Source organism: Otolemur garnettii, unplaced genomic scaffold (assembly GCF_000181295.1).
Source record: "Otolemur garnettii isolate 467f Iridium unplaced genomic scaffold, OtoGar3 scaffold00022, whole genome shotgun sequence".
Classification (NCBI taxonomy): domain Eukaryota; kingdom Metazoa; phylum Chordata; class Mammalia; order Primates; family Galagidae; genus Otolemur; species Otolemur garnettii.
In genome coordinates, this window is record NW_003852417.1 from 19,452,766 (window position 1) to 19,469,458 (window position 16,693).

The following is a 16,693-nucleotide window of genomic DNA, read 5'->3' on the forward strand; positions in this document are numbered from 1 at the left end:
ATGAAAGAAAATTCATCAAAATATGAAATACAATTATATTTGCAGATGATATGATTTTATAGAGAGAAAATCCCAAGAAGTTCACTAAAAATTATTAGGAGAAATAAATGAATGAATTCGGCAAGATTGCAGGGTACAAAATAAACATACAAAAATGAATTGTGTTTCTGTATACTAGTAATTAACGATCTGAACATGAAGAAAACAGTTACACTTGTAATATCATCAAAAAGAACTAAATACTTGGGAATAACTTTAACAAAAAAAGTACATCTCTTATCCTCTTAAGATCCCAAAACACTGCTGAAAGAATGCCAAAGACCTAAATAAATGGAAAGAGACCCCATGGTCATGGATGGGAAGATTTAATATTGTGAAGACAGCAATACTCTCCAAATTAGTCTACAGCTTCAATATAATCCCTATCAAAATTCCAGCTGGCTTCTCTGCAGAAATTGGCAAAATGATTCTAATATACATGTAGAAATTCAAGGGACCTAGTATAGTCAAAGCAATCTTGAAAAATAAGAACAAATTTGGAGGACTCATACTTCCCAATTTCAAAACTTGTTGGAAAGCTGTGGTAGACAAGACATGTGGTAGTGGCATAATGATAGATATATAGAATAATGAAATAAAACTAAGACTCAACCATTAAACCCTCATGTTCATGGTCAATGCATTTAAACAAGGATGCCAAGGCTATTCAATGGAGGAAAGAATAGTGTTTTCACAAATGGTGCTGGGACAACTGCGTACATATATGCAGAAGAATAAAGCTAGACTCCTACTTCACACATAGATAAAAGTTAACTCAAAATGAATCAGAGACCTAAAGGTAAGCACTAAAACTAACTCTTAGAAGAAAATAGAGGAGCAAATCTTTATGACCTTTCAGTCTTTTTAGATATGCCACTAAAGCACAAATGAAAAAAAATATATTTTGCTCCAAAGGATGCAATCAAAAAAGTAAAGCAAACCAAAGAGTTGTTTGCCAACCATATATCCAATAAGAAACTCATATCTAGAAAATGTAAAGAACTCTTTCAACTCAATTTAAAAAATTTAAAATGGACAAAGGATAGAATAGACATTTCTCCAAAGAAGATACACTAATGGGCAATAAGCACAGAAAAAGATGCTCCATGTCACTAATCATTAGGGAAATGCAAGTCAAAACCTCATTGAGAGAGCACTTGACATCCACTAGCATGGTTATAAGAGAAAGATAATAACAAGGGTTGGTAAGGATCTGGAGAAATTGGAGCCCTCGTACACTGCTTATGGGAATGTAAGTATAAGTCCTCTGGGGAAAAACTTGGCAGGTCCTTAAGAGGTTAAACAGAGTCACTGTATGATGGGGCAATTCCACTACTGTGTATATGTCAAGAAGAAATGCACACAAAAACTTGTACATAAATGTTCATAGCAGCATGATCCATAATAGCCAAAAAGTAGAAAAAAGACCAATGCCTGTCTCCTGAAGGATGGATAAGTAAAATGTGGTATGTCTGTACAAGAGAATATTATTCAGCAATAAAAAGGAATGAAGTGCTGATACGTGCAAGAAACCAGTCATGAAAGACATTGTATTGTTTGATTTCACCCGTATGGAATGTCCAGAATAACAAATCTATAGAGACAGAACGTATGTTAGAGATTGACACAGGGTTGGAGGGAATGAGGAGTTCAGGACTCCTTTCTGGGGTGATGAAATGCTCTAATGTTGATTATAGGGATGGTGGCATAACTGTATGAATATACTAAAAGTTACAGCTGTATGCTTTAAATTGGTAAATTCTGTGGTGCACAAGTTACCATCTATTCAGGAAAAAAGAAAGAAAAGTGCGTGAGGAAAGCACCCAACCCAGACTCACACTCATTAGCCATAACTGAGCAAGCATCTGCTGTGTGCTGTGCTGTAGCTGAGTGGCAGTCTGCTGACCGTTCTCTTTCCATGATGGGTGAACCACATGGGTAAGAGTAGGGGCCATGGGATGGAGACTCTACTTTGTCCCCAGCACCCACTGGTGCTTGCCAAAGGAACTTGGAGATTACTTTGAGGTAGTTACTAAGCGTGTCTTATCCTTATATTTGCAGACATCCTGAGGGAATTTAACCCTTCCTTGAAGGGCTTCTCTACTGGCAAAGGGAAAGAAAACAGTCGTGGAGCCTTCTTAAACCAGGCGGTGGCAGGAAACAAAGCTGAGTGAGCAGGGGTTCCCAGGGGGGTAGACAAGCAGAGACCCTCTGGGGAACCAGGGTTGGGGGTGGGATTGGTCTAGACTGGGGTTTATGGCTGAAGGTTGGGAGGCTTGGTCAAAGAAGGGGTCTGAGGGTCAAAGGTTGGATGAGGCTCTCTTGGGGTTGTATCTCACTATCAGACACAGAAATCTACTAACCTATTCCCCCATCCCTCTCCACACCCAGTTTATTTAATACCTCGTGTACTATGACCAGGTTAGTTGGGCTAAGAGTTAAGAAGGGAAGAGGTTGACAACTAATGCTTCCTGCTAAGTACAGGGCCAGGGACTTTGTGATAATGGTAGAAATAATTCAATGGCTGCTTTCCATGTGCCAAGCACTGTTCTGAAGTTCTCTACATGGCTTCTCATTCAGTTCTCCCAACAACTCTTTGAAGAAGGTATGCCTACCATCCCCACTTTACAAAGGGAAGATCTGAGGGCCTGCAAGGTGAAGTGTCTGCCCAGGTCTCAGATCTCCCAGTGGGTGGAGCCAGGATTCAAACCCAGGCTGTCTGGCACTGGTGGCTTTTACTCCAATGGGCCTGCTTTGCCCATCTCACCTACTATCCCTGATGACCCTCTAGAGTAGGGGGGCTTCTCTCCATTTTGCAGTCTTTTAAAACAAAGAATGTAAGTCACTTTCCCACGGTGAGCAAGAGGCAACTAAATGTCTAACCCAGGTCTGTTTAACTTGACCATGTCATCTTGAGGGTGGGAGTGCTAAAGTCATGTCATCTGCCAAAAATGGGCACATGCTGAGCTGTAGGTGACATGAAATACTCACATGTATACTTCCTGTTTGCCCAGAACAAGCCTGGCTTGGAAGAGAAAGAAAAGTGGGTCATCAAATATGCCAATCAGAAAATAGTCACACCATGAGTTGCCCCTTATATGTGATGTGCAGTGCTCTGTCCTTCAGTGGAGCCTAAATGGAGAAGGAGCTCTGTGTCACGATGGCCCTCAGTCCTATCTTCCTACAGGAGGCCCACCTGGACCCTCTCTGCTGGAGGATTTGGTTATGGGTCTCTCTGCACGGTTCTTCTCCCAACCCTGCCTCTCACACTGCTTCCTCATGTGTGTACCCATAGGCACTTGCCTGCCCAGGCCAGGAGGCTGGTGGACCTGATGAAGAATGATACGGTGAGTCTGAGGAGGGCAGGGCCCCGGGGGGAGTTCCCTGGTATGGGAAGTGGGCAGGAGAAATCTGTGGACAGCTCTAGGGTGAGGGACGGATGGGAGCCATGCTGGGCAGACACATCTGTAGCCTGAATTGCTGCTCCTCTGAAAAGAGGATGCCCAGCCGTTTGTTCAGCCACTCAGGCAGCTATTCAAATTACACATGGATCATGGTTCAGGCACTGGGCCGTGCTGGAGATACCCAGGAAAATACAGCACAGCACTGTTCTGTTCTCAGGGAGCTTACAAGGGGAGACCAATATGACAAAGAAAAATTATAAAACACTCGACATGTGCCACAGCAAGAGGGCTCTGTGGGTGCAGGAGAAGGGACAGGCCCCTTTGAATGGGAGGGCCAGGGAGGTCGGATTTTGACCTGGTTCTGAAAGATGGTAGGTTGATAGGAGGTTCTTCCTCAGATTCAGATTTTTTTTTTTTAAGTTGTTCCCAGGTAGATAAGATAATTAAAGGAGGGAACTAAGATTCATTATGTTGTATATACCCGAAGTCTATTGGTTAATGTACCCAAAATCTATTATCAAGAGTTTTAAGGATATTTCTTTTCTAGATTTTGTTTTCATCTTTCTCTTCCCGCCCTCTTTTGGAAGCATCCTTCAGTCAGAGAAGCAAACCTACATAGGCCTTAGGATAACCGAAGAGGCTGTGAGGGCCACAGCTGTCCTTGGGTTGCCTTTCTGGGATGTGTGTGGCTTCCCACATTCCATCCAGCCCTGTGACTTCAAATACTTCTCCACATCCCTCTTGGAGGAGACAGATCTCAAAAGTGGCCAAATCTTTTCAGAGCACATGCTGAGAGCTGCCGCCTTGCTCTCACCAGCCTCTCTGGCTTAAATATGGGCAGCCTTGACTAGTATAAATTATCTGAGTTTGTGGAGCTCCTTCTTCATAAAAAAATGATCCTTTCTCCCTAAAGGCAAAATTAAAATTTAGGACTTCTAGAGGATTGTAGAACAAACTTTCCTTCCCCAGGGCCCCTCCCCACCTCCTTGCTATGCTAGGGATGGAGGAACGAAGCTCAGAGGCCACCTGCATCCACCCCCAGCAGGCCAGTGAGAACTCTGACCCATGTGCTGTGAGATTCTACCTAATGAACCATTTAGCTCCTATGACCTCAGGACCCCAACACCGAAGAACAGAAGATAGTAAAGTCACCTAAACACTCTGTAGGGTGCAAAAACCTCTAGTGTTCAGCGCTTTGTATTTTCCTGGACTTGACTCTGGAACACGGTGCTTACTTGTTTGTTTCCTGTTTATTTCAGAGGATACATTTTCAGGAGGACTGGAAGATAATAACGCTGTTTATAGGAGGCAATGACCTCTGTGATTTCTGCAAAGACCCGGTAGGTCTCTAGGCCCTTCCCTCAAGACTCATTCCCAGAGGAGGGGGATGGAGCTGCTGGACTTGGGTCTAGCCTGGGAGTAACCCTGAGACAGAGAGGACATTGACCTCCAGGAACACATCTGACTGGACAAGTAGGATTGGTTATAAGATTGATCCTGATTAAGTTCCCTATCAAGGAAGCCTGATCATATCATTCCAGAAACCAAGATATCATTCCAAAGGCCTAGAAGAATCTTGCCTTTCTTCTTAGGGAGTCGTAGGTTAGCTTCTTTCCCTAGACTTCAATGGCCTTGCCATCTCCACCATTCTGCTGTCACTCATATGGGAAAATTAATTTCCTCAAAGGCATTTAGGCAAGGTTCAGAGCCAAGTAGTTCTGGACTGATGGAAAACCCAAGGTCAAGGCTACTGCTCTATGGTTGCTTCATTTCTTCCTGGCACCCCAGTCTCTGGGCTGAGAGAAGCCCCTCAGGCCACACTGACTAGTCTGCCACCTACACTTGTGGCGGGTGCTCTGCTAGGAGCTAAGCAATGGCAAATGAAACACAACCCCTCAAGGGACCTACACTGCCAGGGGAGGGAGACAGAGACAATTCATCATAACAAAGGAAGCCTTCACGGTGTGGTTCTAGTGATGCACACACCAGGAGAGAGGTTGGAAATCAAGGTTGTTGTGGGAGCTTGGTGTACAGGGGGAGGCAATTGTTGGGGAGGTTTACACAGAGCAGGAGGCTTTCCAGCTGGGACTTGAGATAAGTAGCTTTGTCAGGCAGAAAGGGGACCAGCAGAATGAGGTTTAGGGAGTGGTGATCTTGCTGCAGCCTGTGAGCACCGGTCCAGAGGGGTGACCCTGTCCCCCAGACCCTTTGTAATGCATTTTCCTGGCATCAAAGCCACTAGGAGTCAGAGGTTTCAAGCTGTGATCTGAGGGACCCACAGGGCAGCCTCAGGGGTGCTGGTGGTGGGTGGGGAGGTGGGACGCCCCTCCCTGTACCTCCTGAAGGACCCTGCTTTGCCATCCTCTGTAGAGCAGGGCTCTTAGTTAGATTTCAGTCAGAGAAAGAGTTATACTGCTTTTTAAAAGTTTAAGAATCACAAATATCAAGATCAGAAGAAATACCAGTTAAAATGTGTTTAGGCTTGGGGTGTGAGTGTTTGACAAGACCCTCTTCCCTTCTGATTAGCTCCTTAAGTGATTTGTTTAGAGTGTGGCTTCTCCGATACAGGAGGCTCCAAGCAGAGCAGATGAGGCCACAGGACCAGAGACTGCTCAAGTTGCAGGAGATCTTAGCGTTGTCTGCTCCAGCACCCGGATTTTAGAGGGTCAGAGATGAAAGTGTATGAACTAAGGCTCTACATCTAGTTGCTATGAAGTAGCCCCAGAGCTCCCCATAGCTCCATGCCAAAGAGAGGGTGTTTCTCTGAGGGCCACGGCCATGACAAGCCCCGGGACCACAGGGTTGGTGTCAGGGATGGGGTCCCCAAAGACAAGCCCTACATTTCAATGTTGTCTGCTGTGGCTGACATACAGGAAGAAAGGGACGCAAGAGAGAAAGTACGCTTTGTTTGTAGAGAGATGGTCGACAAATGGTGTTCAAGGGACACTTCCTCTTCCCGCAGGTCCACCATTCACCCCAGAACTTCACAGACAACATCAGGAAGGCGCTGGACATCCTCCACGCTGAGGTAGGCAGGCTGGGCTGCATGACCTCTGGGGCCTCAGGCCATCCCTGGAGATGGCTCCCTGACAAGTCCCTGGCCACCTGCATGCAGAGGTGTCCAGGAGGAGCAGAGGGGGTGAAGGCAGTGGGTGGGGCCGGATAGAAGTCCCTAGTCCTGGAGTCTGCAACTCCAACAAGAGCAGCAGGCCTCAGACCCCTAAAAGGGCCGGGGCTGCCCAGCCTCTTCCTCTTCGCACTGACGCTGCTTTTTCTCAGGTTCCTCGGGCGTTTGTGAATCTGGTGAAAGTGCTCCAGATCATCCCCCTGAGGGAGCTGTACCAGGAGACTAAAGTCAACTGCCCAAGGCTGATCCTCAGGTCAGATGACAACTTCTCCGCTATTCTCAAAAGAGGCAGGGAGCCAGGCCCGAGCAGATTCTTTAGAAAACCTAAGGGCAGAAATGTGGGAGTGCTGAGACACCCCCCAACCCCACCATTTTCTAACCTGAAAAGGTCTAATGAGGGAACATTGGCGGGGGGGGGGTTGACCTTGGCATAGGCCTCAGCTTCCTACCATGGGGTATGCAAGGAACCCAGCTCTGCCTCTGTTGCCACGACAACCACCAGACACCCTTCCGTCCTCCAGGAGGGAAGAATAGAGCGTTAGGAGTGGACTGAACTGTGTGGAGCACTTGAGTTCTGCTAAGACCAAGTGCAAAGTGTGTTCAGAGCTTCCCCATCCCCGCCTGGAGGCCCATCTCCAGGACAGGGGGCATCTCTGGGGGGTGTGAATGCTGCAGGCTAGGCATTCACAAATATAGAGCCACTGTCACTTGCTAGAGGAGGAGGGGGTGGTCACATCAGAATCCACAGAGTTCAGAGGCAGTATTCCCTGGAGAACAGAGCCCTGTACGGAAGGCCACTGAGAGGACATCTTCATCCCTCAGCCTCCAGAGCCAAACAAAAATACCTTTTCCCTCCAGCATTCCTAATCTGAACCATAATGCTCCAGAATCTGAAACTTTATAAGTGCCAGTGCAATGCCACAAGTGTGAAATTCCACACTCCACCTCATGAGATGGGTACAGTCAAAATGTAGGCACGCAACACAGTTATTCAGTGTCCCGAAGGGAAAAGGGATCCTCTCAGCCCCCTGCAGCCATGATATTTGATCTTTCCCACACCCACCTGCAAAGGGTAACAAAATGGCACGTGTGCATGCTGGATGGGCCAATGGGAGGTTCCCCACCTGGGGTTTCACTGTGTGGGTTTTTTTTTTTTTAATTTGGTTGATTGTTTTTGCTTTTCTCTGGGCTGGTATTTTTAAAAATGTCAGAAAGGGCTGCATGATAACCCTAGGGTAATGCAAATATTCCCAAATCCAAAATCTGAAAAGCTCCTGGTCCTGAGCCCAGGCCACAATGACTGTGCTATCCCACTCCCACTCCCTCCCCACCCTCACAGCCCCCCCATCTCACAGTGTTCCTGTGCCTCCCTCCCCCACAGCCTGTGAACTCTGCGTCCGTCCCTGCTGGGACAATGGAGGGGCTCAGCTGCTGTTTGCTGAATGCCTGAATGAACAATTCATAAGGGCCAGACTTGCTCTTGGAAATTAAGGGGCACCTTGGCTGCTCCCCTAAAGATCCATGCTGCGCCATACCTGGGGGACCCAGACTGCCAGGTCCTCTGGAGAAGGCCTCCTGGTGCTGTGAGCAGAGACAGGATAGCTGCTGGGTGACACGTGCCCATTAGCTCAGCTGGTGTCAGGCGTGCTGTTCTCAGCTGCTGACTCATCCTCTGGCTCCCACTCTCTCTCGTTGCTGGGCCACACTGGGTTCTGTGTATTCATTTCAGAGCAGTTTACCAGAAAGGCCCTTGCTACCCATTACTGAAGGGGGTTTTAGATCATTAAAACTAAAAGTTTAGAGTAGGCATTTGCCAGGTCATTTGCAAATCTGAAATGGTCTGGTCCTGAATGTCAGCATTGGATGGACCTGGGTCAGCTTGTCCTGCTGCCTCACCAGTGCTCTGTACTTCCCACCTCTTTGCTGTTCTGCCTGAGTAGCCAGGCTTTCCTTGGAGCTGCTGGGTCTACGCTAAGCCATCCACACTATTGTTACCTCATCCCCCATCCCAAAAGCCCAGACTTGCAAGATGGCCAGCCAGGCCAGGGCTGCAGACTGGACAGAAGTTTAATAGAGAGATTCAGGGCTCAAGTTCAGAGCCAGATAGACTTAAGTTCAAGTCCTGGCTCCTATATTTAGTACCTGTGTGATTTTGGGAAAGTTATGCAGCTACTCTGAGCCTCAGTTTTCTCATCTGTAAAATGGGGATAATGATAATACAAATTCTGGAATGGCTGGAAGTATTAAACAGATTAATGCTGATAAAGTTCTTATCAGTGTTTGTACACTTTACATTTGATGTACATCAGCAATTGTCATGGTCACCTCAGCCATAAGGTAACTCAGATCCATAAGTGTCACCCCTACAGAGGTGAGAGGTGGTAACTATTTCATTCTTAAAAGCAAATCCAGGCCTGGGATATTTTCTTCATCTTCATTTGATATAGTCTACAGGTTAGCCAGCCAGACCCTTCATTAGCACAGATTTCAGATACCTCTAAGTTCAAAAAAGTATATTGAGTCTGATAGCCAAGGTTTCTGCATCACTTATTCAGGATGATAATCTCAGTGGGGTGGGATATCTCTTTGGTTTGCTCTACAGGTCTCTGTGTCCCTGTGTCCTGAAATTTGATGATAACTCAACAGAACTTGCCTCACTCATCGAAGTGAATAGGAGATACCAGGTAAGCCAGGAGGAGTTCTGAGGCCACACAGAATTGCACTGTGGTTTGGTGGCTCCAGAGAATGAATCAATGCTTAGGTGATTTTGACCTTGACTGGGCAGGCAATGACCATTGGCCATTTTGCTGATTTAAAAGCACTCTGAGGGGCAGTAGGGGTTGAGCTTCAGTTTGTTGGAATTAAGCTACAGAGTAGGTCACCGAACATACTTCACTGAATTCCAGTTCCTGGGTTTTACATGGAAATGAATGTTTCCAGCTGTCTGCAGACGAATATGTATTGTGGGAAGAAGTTTCATAGTGGACGTGTCTAGATCCAAAATTCTGGACACACACACTGCTCACCAGCTATGTGACCTTAGACAAGTAGGCAATGAAACTTCTCTGAGCTTCCAACTCCTGGGTAGGAAAGGGAGGCTGAGACACCGCCCTCCCAGAGGGTCTCAGAGGTTCAGTGAGGTCCTGTGCATTCCCTCTGCCCTTTCCTCTATGGGCACAGATGTTATTACACAGCACAGGAGAAATAAAGTCAGCAGATGGTCTCCATCTTGTGGATTGCTCATTTTTTTCCTTTCTCCACCAAATCTTTGAGCAGAACAGCTGCCTCCTTTGACTGTCATGAGTTTCCCTTGGAATAAGTTACTCAAAGAGGACAATGGTAGGCCTGCCTTCCAGAGTAGACTGTAAACAGCTTTCAGAGTTGAATCATCCTTCAAGTCATCTATGGACTCCTTGGAGTAGAACCACTTCCCTGCAGATTCCTTTGGGGGCAAGCCATACCTGCCAGGTGTATTGGGGCTCAGAGAGGTACAGCCATCTGGATGACTCCCAAGCCAAACTCTTTCTGCCATGAGCAAGCCTCTATCTCTGGGAGGAAGGCCACAGCCACACCAGGGGAGGGAAGGCAGCCGAGGTTATGGCCACGAGAACAGCCTGGTTTCACTTGGGGTTCTTAGGTGTAAGCAACAAAAGCTTATGAAGTTTCTGGCTAATTTAAGCAGATTTACCATTTAAGCAGAATTTCTGGCAGAGCTAGAGAGCTGGGGTTAGAGGTAAGAGGCCAAGCCACCAGAAATCACAGACTTATGGAATTCTAGGGTCCAAGCCATGAGAATCAAAATCAGGTCACAGACGTAGTCTATTGAGGACATCAGGGACTCCACTGTCTAGGAACCAGTGAAATGGGTGCTAAAGACAGGCAGTGATTGGTGATACCTCAGTCAAGTGCCCATGCCCTGGCTGCAGGAGTGCTGAGAATGTGAGTGTTCGTCTTTTTCATCCTCCCGTGTGGGAAGCAGGTGCTCTTCACACAGTGGGGGGTCTTCAAACATAGCAAGTGGTTTCAGATGCTGAGCAGCCAAAGTGGGGAGGTACCCACTGACATTGTCCCCAGGCCCCAGCAGGTAGGCTAGCTGCTCCCAGGTCTGCTCCCAGTCACCACTAAGACCCTGATCTAGTGCTCTGGAGACAGTAGCACGTCAGCCACACAAGTCCATCATGCCCCTTAAGAATCCTCTCACTCCCTACTTCCAGCCAAGGCTGTGGTCCTCCTCTCTCTCCCCAGAGATGATCACTACTATGACGAACCAGGGCATTTTCTTAGTGCCTATCATGTGCCAAGGACTCTATACGCTATTTCTTTCCATTGTCAAAGGTGTGTGGTTCCATCAGTAGCCATCACGGCTGATCCCAGAGCAACCAGTAGTGTTGAGAGGGGCTTAAGAGATGGTCCAGGACCCCAGCATCTTTCATTTACTGACCCAAAGAGGTCAGAGAGGGAAACAGCTTACCAAAGGCCACACAGTTACTGCCCAGCATCTGTGCCTCGTTCCCCGCCCGTGAGGAGCCACTTTCTTTCCTTCCCTCCTGTCTTAATCAAAGTAGAGTCTGGCCTGGGAGGTCAGGCATGAGATATCCTGACACAGGGCTCTCCTTCTGGCCAAATAGGGAAAAGACAGTTTGTAGCATCTTTTGAAGTGACCACGATAACTTTCCTAACTTCCCTCAGCAGCCAGTCCTTGCCCCAAACAGTAGAAACCCTGGTAGGCAGTGCAATGGCAGAGTCGAGCCAGAACTTTGGGGTCCTCTGAGTAACCCCAGCAGATGCTGTGATAGTTATAGCTGTTACTGTCCTAAACAGATCTGAAAGTCTCACATGCACATACCAGGCACAAGTAAAGTAAATACCCATTAAATATTGTTGATTCACCTTTGATCATTCTGAACAAATGTAGCACAGAAATAAATCGTTAGGATTATCCAAAATGTCATTTAACTGAATAATACGCCCCTGAAATCTTGAAACAGAATAGCTTTAAATGTGGGAGGGGGGCGGTCAAGCTAATAGACTTAGGTTTTTCTCTTACCTTCCCCTTTTCACAGCCTAAGTCATATCTACGCAATTGCAGCAAAGCTTGGGAATGGGGGTTGAGATAAGGTCTGATCTGAAAAGCAACTAGCTGGCTCCTCGTGGGGTGAGATTTTGCTGAAGGTCAATTTCATTCCACAGTCAGATTCTCTTTAATTCTGTATTGGAGGAAGAGATCGCTGAGGACCATCTGACCCTGTTCCCTTCCCCTCCTGCAGGAGGGAACTCACCAGCTGGTAGAGAGTGGACGGTACGACACAAGGGAAGATTTTACAGTGGTGGTGCAGCCGTTCTTTGAAATAGTGGACATGCCAAAGACCGCGGTAAAGAAAGCAAGCGTCATAGTTAAACAGAATCCACAGATAGGGTGCTGTTCCTTTTATGTCGTCCAGTGTCTATAACCGCCTCTCTCTCTGCCTGGTAACCAGGAGGGATTGCCTGACAGCTCTTTCTTCGCTCCTGACTGTTTCCATTTCAGCCTCAAGGCTCACGCCCGTGCAGCCTCCGGCCTCTGGAACAATATGGTAAGATGGCCGAGGAGGGAAACCCATCCTCCCTCTGATAAAAAAGGACACCAGAAAGCCTGTGGAGACCCTCAGAGGCCCATCTCTCAGGCTGTGTGATTCCCACACAGCAGTGATGAAAAGTCCTATTGTCTTTGCCTCTCCCTGCCCCACCTGGCCCTGAGCTGCCATCCTGGCCATGTCTTTCTCACTCGCCATTTTCCTCCTTCTTGGTTTAGCTGGAACCTGTGGGCCAGAAGACAACACATCATAATTTTGAAAACAAGATCAGTATCACATGTCCGAACCAGGTAGAGTGAAAAACGTGTCCTTCCACGCCTCCACCTGAAGCCTCATTTCCATGTTCCTCACCCCCAGCTCCAGCTCTGTCCACCTACCCGTCCCATGTTATACTCCAGGCTAACCGCCCTGTATGCCCCATGTGGCTGGGCTGAGAGGGACAACCACCTGGAGCGACCCTGGACCATTCCTTAGTCTCGGCATAGCTAGGAGCCCCAGCACAAGTCTGGGCTGGACACAGCCTTTTAGGCAGGCGTGAGGAACATGGTGCATCCAGCTCTCATGCTGAAGGCTGGGGCTGGGGAGAACTTCTAGGGCAGATGGGACAGAAGGATCCCCTGTCCTCATGTAGTCACTGCCTCTATAGCAACCTGGGCAGAGTGAGGAACTCAGACCTGGAATGCTATCTGGTGGGGCTAGGAATGGTTAAGTTGGCAGCTGGAGCTAGGAAAGCAGACGTGAACCAGGATGGAAATGCAGATAAGCCCCATCTTCACCCATCCGTTGTTGAAGAGGTTCTTGGCGCTCTACAGCTGCGACCCTCGCACCATAAATCCCTCTGAGTGGTCTTGAGCCGAGGCTGGGACCCACTATGCCAAGCCGATGTGAGGGAGGCCACCAAACATCTGACTTTGCTTACACAGGCAGGAAGGGGCCCAGGCAGCTGTATGTGGCGCAGGCATAAGGTGGCAAGGAAGCCTAGGGACTAGAGATATGGGCTTTTAACAGAAAAAAGAGGTACAGTGTTGGGAGAGGCCATCCCAGGAGATAGCAGGGAGACATATACGTTACAGGCATATGTGCGCTCTTGGTGTGGGGTTCAGGTTTCCGGGAAGCCCTGTACATCCTAGGGTGGGTCAGCCTGGCAGGGAGTGTGGAGCAGGGAGGCTGACGGTGTTTATGCAGGGGATGGTGAGCAGAGAAGTCTGCCAAGTCTGCTGCAGTTGCTCACTGTTCCCTCCCCTCACTCATCAGGTCCGGCCGTTTCTGAGCACCTACAAGAACAACGTGCAGGTACCTGCCTTTTGTGTTCTTTTGGCTTGCCGGTCAATGCAGCGGGCAGTCCCTGAGCTGGGACTGGCCCCTCAGGATGGGGTGGGAAAGTGGACAAGAGATCTGGATGGGCAGAAAAAGCATCTGCCAGCCTGCACCTCCTCACAGGGCAGAAGGCAGAGTGAACGCCATTGATTACAGCTGGTAGGCATCCAGCCAATCCCATCACTGCTTCCTTGGGGACCGCCATCCTCCCATACAGCTGGAGCAGGGGTAGGATGATGGATTGGGGTCACTGTGTCAGTGCCCTGATTCTTGCTTTAGACGACGGAGGGGTCTAAACTAGGCTAGCAGATAGTCAAAGTCACCTAGGGAGACTTCTTCAAATGCCCTTTTGAGGCCCCTCCCAAGGAACAGAACCCAGGAATCTATTTTTTTAAAGCTCCCTGGTCCCTTTCAATCCTGAGACTCTATTCTGTCCCCATAGGGTCATGGGACTTTGCTGTTGTGCAGAGACAGAGCCCCTTCTGCCTCAACCCCCACCTCAGGTAAGCCCCCTATGACACACCAGGCCCCAGGGCCCCTCCCCAAGGACTTACACACTGGTGACTTTTCATATGCTAACTAAGTGGCAGTTATGATCAGTGCTTGCTAGGATGAGTCCCTTCATTGTCCCATTCTGGCCTGTGGTGACATCACGTCCAGCGGACACCAAGGTGTCTGGGGCCAGGAGCTATTTCCTGCCCTCCTGCTTTAGCCCCTTAAAGGAAGCACAAATGGAAGAGCCATGTGAGCTCACCACCCTTTGGGTAGCTCAGCCCTGTGGCATGGAGAAACCCAGAACTGGGGGTGGACCAGACAGTCCCAAGAGGAAGCTAGCTCTGAGGGTCATCCTTGTGGCCCCAGGCTCTGCAGTCTTTGTGCCTGTAGTAAGGCCTGGGAGGTTCCCTGGGCTCTTCAGAGGAGACCTGGGAGCAGTGAAAGTCCTGACATGATTACTCCTCAGATGCTTGGTGAAAATGCAGAACCCGGCTCTAAATGCCCTGCACTCAGGCCCTACACCTCACCTCACATGGTCCAGAGCCCATCTAGTTTGCACTCAGGCCGTGGCTGGCATCTCACATGACCACCAGCACTAAGTGCTGGGCTCCTGCTCTGCCCTCCTTCCTTCCTTCCTTCCATCTCTCCATTTTCTCTCTTTCTCTTTCTGCACCTGTCTATGTAGGTCCAGGATTAGTTTATTGCGTCTTTTATGGGGAAATTGTCTTCACGTAACCTCTGCCCTGTGATACTGTGCGTGCCCAGCCCTAAATGGCCCAAACACACCTGCAGATCATGTCTCTGGTCTTGCTCTGAAGCAAGAAGCCCTGGACTGACGCACCTTCCCTCCTGCAGACTCAAGTGTGTCCACTTGTCTTTCCAGTGCATGCCCTGAGACCGGCAGATATCCAAGTTGTGGCTGCTCTGGGGGATTCCCTGACCGTAAGGACTCTTGAGAGTGGGTTGGGGTGGCTGGGCCAGTTCCAGGTCCCAGTCCTCCTAACTCCAGGGCCTGCCCTCTGTCCCTGCATTGCTCCCTGTTCTGGCTCTGTCATCCGAGAGCATGTCAATGATTTGCTTTTGCAGCCACCTTCTCAAGCAGGTGTGCAGAGGAAATCTTTCTCAGAAGTGAACTGAATTATCTCAGACAGAAAGGCTTTGGAACACCCCAAAACAAAAATATGTTGTTTTGCCTCAAACATTCCTCTAACCCTGCCTGTGTGGGTGGTCTCTTCCATTTGGATCATGCTTTATAATCAGCTCTGACCCTGGCATCTGTTTCCTCTTTGCATCTACGTGGAGAGACTCCTGGGTTGTGACTAAAGGTTCCACTCCTGACTTTTGAGAAGAGAAGTGGGGCTGTTTTACTCTCCCAGAGCGCCTCCTCCCAATAGCACTTCTAAGGTCCTGAGAATACCTTACAGAATGCCCTAGAGGGGAAGACAAGACTCTGGACATTTATGAATAATCTGCCCTCTGCAGCTGATCAGATCAATGAGCTTAGAAAGAACTTAGGAGGGTAATGCTGGGAAGGGCATCAACACTCTCTTGTACCTATAAAGCTTTCGAGAGTTTTCAAAGCAATTTTTTAGAATAGTGATCCAATTTCATCCTTAAAATACCCCTGTGAGATAAGCCAGGCATGTCCTCCACTAGGTGAGGGGGCAGCTGGGTTTGGGACAAGGCGTACAGCTGAGAAGGAGCCCCCCGGGCTGCGGCCCGGGGCCCTGGCCCCTGCCACCGTGAGTAGTGCACTGGGAACTTTGAAGCCCTGCTTGTTCACAGCCTCCTTTTCCTCTGACGTGCTATTTTCCCATGGATTTTGGTATGTTTTCAAAGGCTGGCAATGGAATCGGCTCCAAACCAGGCGACCTCCTGGATGTCACCACCCAGTATCGGGGACTGTCGTTTAGGTAATGTAACTTTTGACTTCCCCCAGGGCTCACCCCAGAGATTGGGTTGGGAGGGTTGCCTCCTGCAAATGCATAAATCCCAAAGATCAAAACTTGGCCTAGAAGGGGCTTTCAGAAGGAAAACTTATATATTTCTGCAAAGCATGAACATTTGGTGGGTAGAGAGGATATGTTACTGTCGATGATCTTTTTTTTTTAATTGTGCAGAGAAAGTAAACAGGGGTCTTTATCAAACTCCTGGGTCAGCAAATCCCATATGAAATGCACGTGAAAAGCTCCAAATCCCCGACTTCCGCTTGTCTGCTTGCCCGTGTGTGCACACACGGATGCCCCCACACCCCGGTTCACTGCATCTGTTCATTACATTGTGCTGTACTCACACTCTGCGTTTACATGTTGTATGCATCCTACAGAAAACCTCCAAACCCAATGTGCACACCTCAGGAGGGCGTAAGTGAGATGAGCCCCTCCTGTGCACCTGCCTGCTGTTAGCAGCTGAGGGGTGGGTGAGGGAGGGGCAGGGAATGCATATGCCCCACTGGCAAGTGCTATTTAAAAACAAAAATACCTGGGTGCCACGGGAGCAGGAGGGAGGAGTGAGCCACCCTCGCAGAAGGGACAGGAAGCTTCCCGGAGAAAGTGGTACCCATCTGTCTTGAAAGATTATTAGTTTAACGAGAGGAAAGGGTGGAAAGGGGCATCGCAGATGCAGAAGTGAAAAAGGTGTGTCAGGCAAGCAGCTGCATGTGAGTATTCTCAAGTTCCTTTCCCAGTAAAGTTAGTGTTTATGGAGGCTTCAGAGTAATTGGTGAGTAACTCAGAATT

At 48.5% G+C, this 16,693-nt stretch overlaps 1 protein-coding gene across 2 annotated transcripts in view; it reads left to right on the forward strand.

Annotated features, from left to right (window-relative positions):
• Positions 1-16,693, forward strand: part of LOC100962464 (phospholipase B1, membrane-associated) — an 85,198-nt gene that overhangs the window by 24,361 nt on the left and 44,144 nt on the right. The window contains exons 9-21 of one of the 2 annotated variants that reach the window (XM_023511865.1): positions 2,101-2,209; positions 3,335-3,386; positions 4,703-4,783; positions 6,406-6,471; positions 6,723-6,823; positions 9,173-9,254; positions 11,838-11,942; positions 12,048-12,143; positions 12,362-12,433; positions 13,398-13,436; positions 13,903-13,963; positions 14,839-14,897; positions 15,795-15,868. In XM_023511865.1, the coding sequence (XP_023367633.1) occupies positions 2,101-2,209; positions 3,335-3,386; positions 4,703-4,783; positions 6,406-6,471; positions 6,723-6,823; positions 9,173-9,254; positions 11,838-11,942; positions 12,048-12,143; positions 12,362-12,433; positions 13,398-13,436; positions 13,903-13,963; positions 14,839-14,897; positions 15,795-15,868 (997 nt within the window). The remainder of the gene's footprint in view (positions 1-2,100; positions 2,210-3,334; positions 3,387-4,702; positions 4,784-6,405; positions 6,472-6,722; positions 6,824-9,172; positions 9,255-11,837; positions 11,943-12,047; positions 12,144-12,361; positions 12,434-13,397; positions 13,437-13,902; positions 13,964-14,838; positions 14,898-15,794; positions 15,869-16,693) is intronic. The other variant, XM_023511866.1, reaches the window with a different exon arrangement.